The sequence below is a fragment of the Pteropus vampyrus genome, unplaced genomic scaffold, assembly GCF_000151845.1.
Source record: "Pteropus vampyrus isolate Shadow unplaced genomic scaffold, Pvam_2.0 Scaffold11, whole genome shotgun sequence".
NCBI lineage: Eukaryota > Metazoa > Chordata > Mammalia > Chiroptera > Pteropodidae > Pteropus > Pteropus vampyrus.
In genome coordinates, this window is record NW_011888792.1 from 13130699 (window position 1) to 13132730 (window position 2032).

The following is a 2032-nucleotide window of genomic DNA, read 5'->3' on the forward strand; positions in this document are numbered from 1 at the left end:
CCTCCCTCCCTCCCTTCCTTCCTTCCCTCCTTTTCTTTCTTTCTTGGAGTTGAAGAGTGGCAGTTTCCAATAAATCTTTATTCACAAAAAAACAGGCATTGGGCCAGATTTGCCTGCATAGCTGTCTATTTTCTTAATCTAACTTTATTACATCCTAAAAATGCATACTAAAGGCCACATGAAAGGATAATGATTAATAATTAACTAGACTATGAAATCTACTCATGCATATTTAGCAGTGATATTAAGATAAAGATATTTTCTTTATACCACTTTATACAGAATCTTGGAAAAATATTTTAAAAATATTAAAGCACTAAATTTTAAGGAGTAGGGTCTGTAATAAATTACTTGGCCCCAATTCTAAATATAAATATTATTAACTGTAGCACAAAAGCAAAGATCTCAAAACTGGAAAGATTTATGTTGAATTTTTAATTTATATGAGCAAAATACATGAATTGCCAATATATTCCTTACCATTTTAACACCTTATAATACACAGTATTTTTTATTGAGGCACCACCCCATGCACATGCTATATACACTGTATGCATGCAGTGCTGTCCAAAAGATACATAAAGTTGAAAAAGTATCTGAATTTTGAAAATATGGATAAAGTATATGGAACTCCACAGAATTCACAGTGCATTACAATTCAAAACACTGAACAGTCCTGCAGTGTATAATTGGGTCACGGAAAATCCTTTGAAGCTTCCTTACTCATACTGATACTTTTGCATCTAATGTATAGTGTTAAATTTTTGAAATTACTAGGTGATAAAAATAAGGTTTAATTTTAAAACAAAGTGCTTATTTTTAAGCACAAATATTAAAAATGCTTACTTAATTTCATTGGACTCAGAAAGTCTCTAGCTCTTCTATTTATCCACGTAGTTGTTTAGGCCAAGTGAATAAATAAAAAGTAAAAAAGTAGACTTCAAACATGTTAAATTTCATGTACTTTTTAGTTACTTTTATTAAATAAAATTCTTTATTCCAAAAGTTGAAATATAGATAGCAAAAAAATTAAACTAAAATGTTATAGTTTATTTCATGATTGATTTGAAGACAAACTAAAGATTGCTCTTTGCATTTTGGTTTAGGACATTTTTGACAGTGATTGGTACACGTCTCGAAATCTAATTGGGGGCGCCGACATCATCGTGATCAAATACAGTGTAAATGACAAGTTTTCATTCCACGAAGTGAAGGATAATTATATTCCAGTGATAAAAAGAGCATTAAATTCAGTTCCAGTAATCATTGCTGCTGTCGGTACCAGACAAAATGGTAAGTATTTAATTGTCTTTTTTATGATGAGAGTACAGGTACCAAATTAATTTTAAATAGACCTAAGTTTATTAATATTTAATATTTTATTTCAAGGAAAAAAATGACTGGATTCAAATGCCAGCTATTATCATTGGATATGATAATGAGGAATCAAAAGTATTGCAAACTTCTGCTATGATTCTGATGGGTAAAAAATCGTCATCTAAATTACTCTTCTACAGACGTGAAGAAAGTCAGTAACTGTGTTCTTTTGACATAGGAGAGGTATTAGATGACTCTGAGCCCTAGAAAACTTTTCGATCATCTAAAGCAGCAATCTCCAACCTTTTGGCACCAGGGACCGGTGCTCCTATGAGAATCTAATGCAGGATGATCTGAGGTGGGGCTGAGGTTGTGATGCTAGCTCTGGGGACCAGCTGCAAATACAGATGAAGCTTAGCTAGCTCACTAGATGCTAACCTGCTGTGCAGCCCAGTTCCTAACAGGCCACGGACCAATACTGATCCGCAGCCGGAAGTTGGCGACCCCTGATCTAAAAGTCTATCCATTTAGGAAGGCCAGATTGTCCACATAAGGATGTGGGTTTAGGAGCAGAGTTTTTAGGTAGATAGCAATGAGTGAGCTGAATACACTGACAACACCTCTTAAGAGGAAGAGTTGTTTACTCCATAGCTGATGGACTAACTTGGTTCAGTAAGTTTCAGTAGTTGCTGGTATGCTCCTGACCTTTGATTCA

General features: G+C 34.1%; 1 protein-coding gene across 3 annotated transcripts in view; it reads left to right on the top strand.

Annotated features, from left to right (window-relative positions):
• The window catches only part of RHOBTB3 (Rho related BTB domain containing 3), a 63440-nt gene that overhangs the window by 7216 nt on the left and 54192 nt on the right, over positions 1-2032 (top strand). For all 3 annotated transcript variants that reach the window (XM_011378301.2, XM_023523404.1, XM_011378291.2), the window contains exon 3: positions 1107-1293. In XM_011378301.2, the coding sequence (XP_011376603.1) occupies positions 1107-1293 (187 nt within the window). The remainder of the gene's footprint in view (positions 1-1106; positions 1294-2032) is intronic.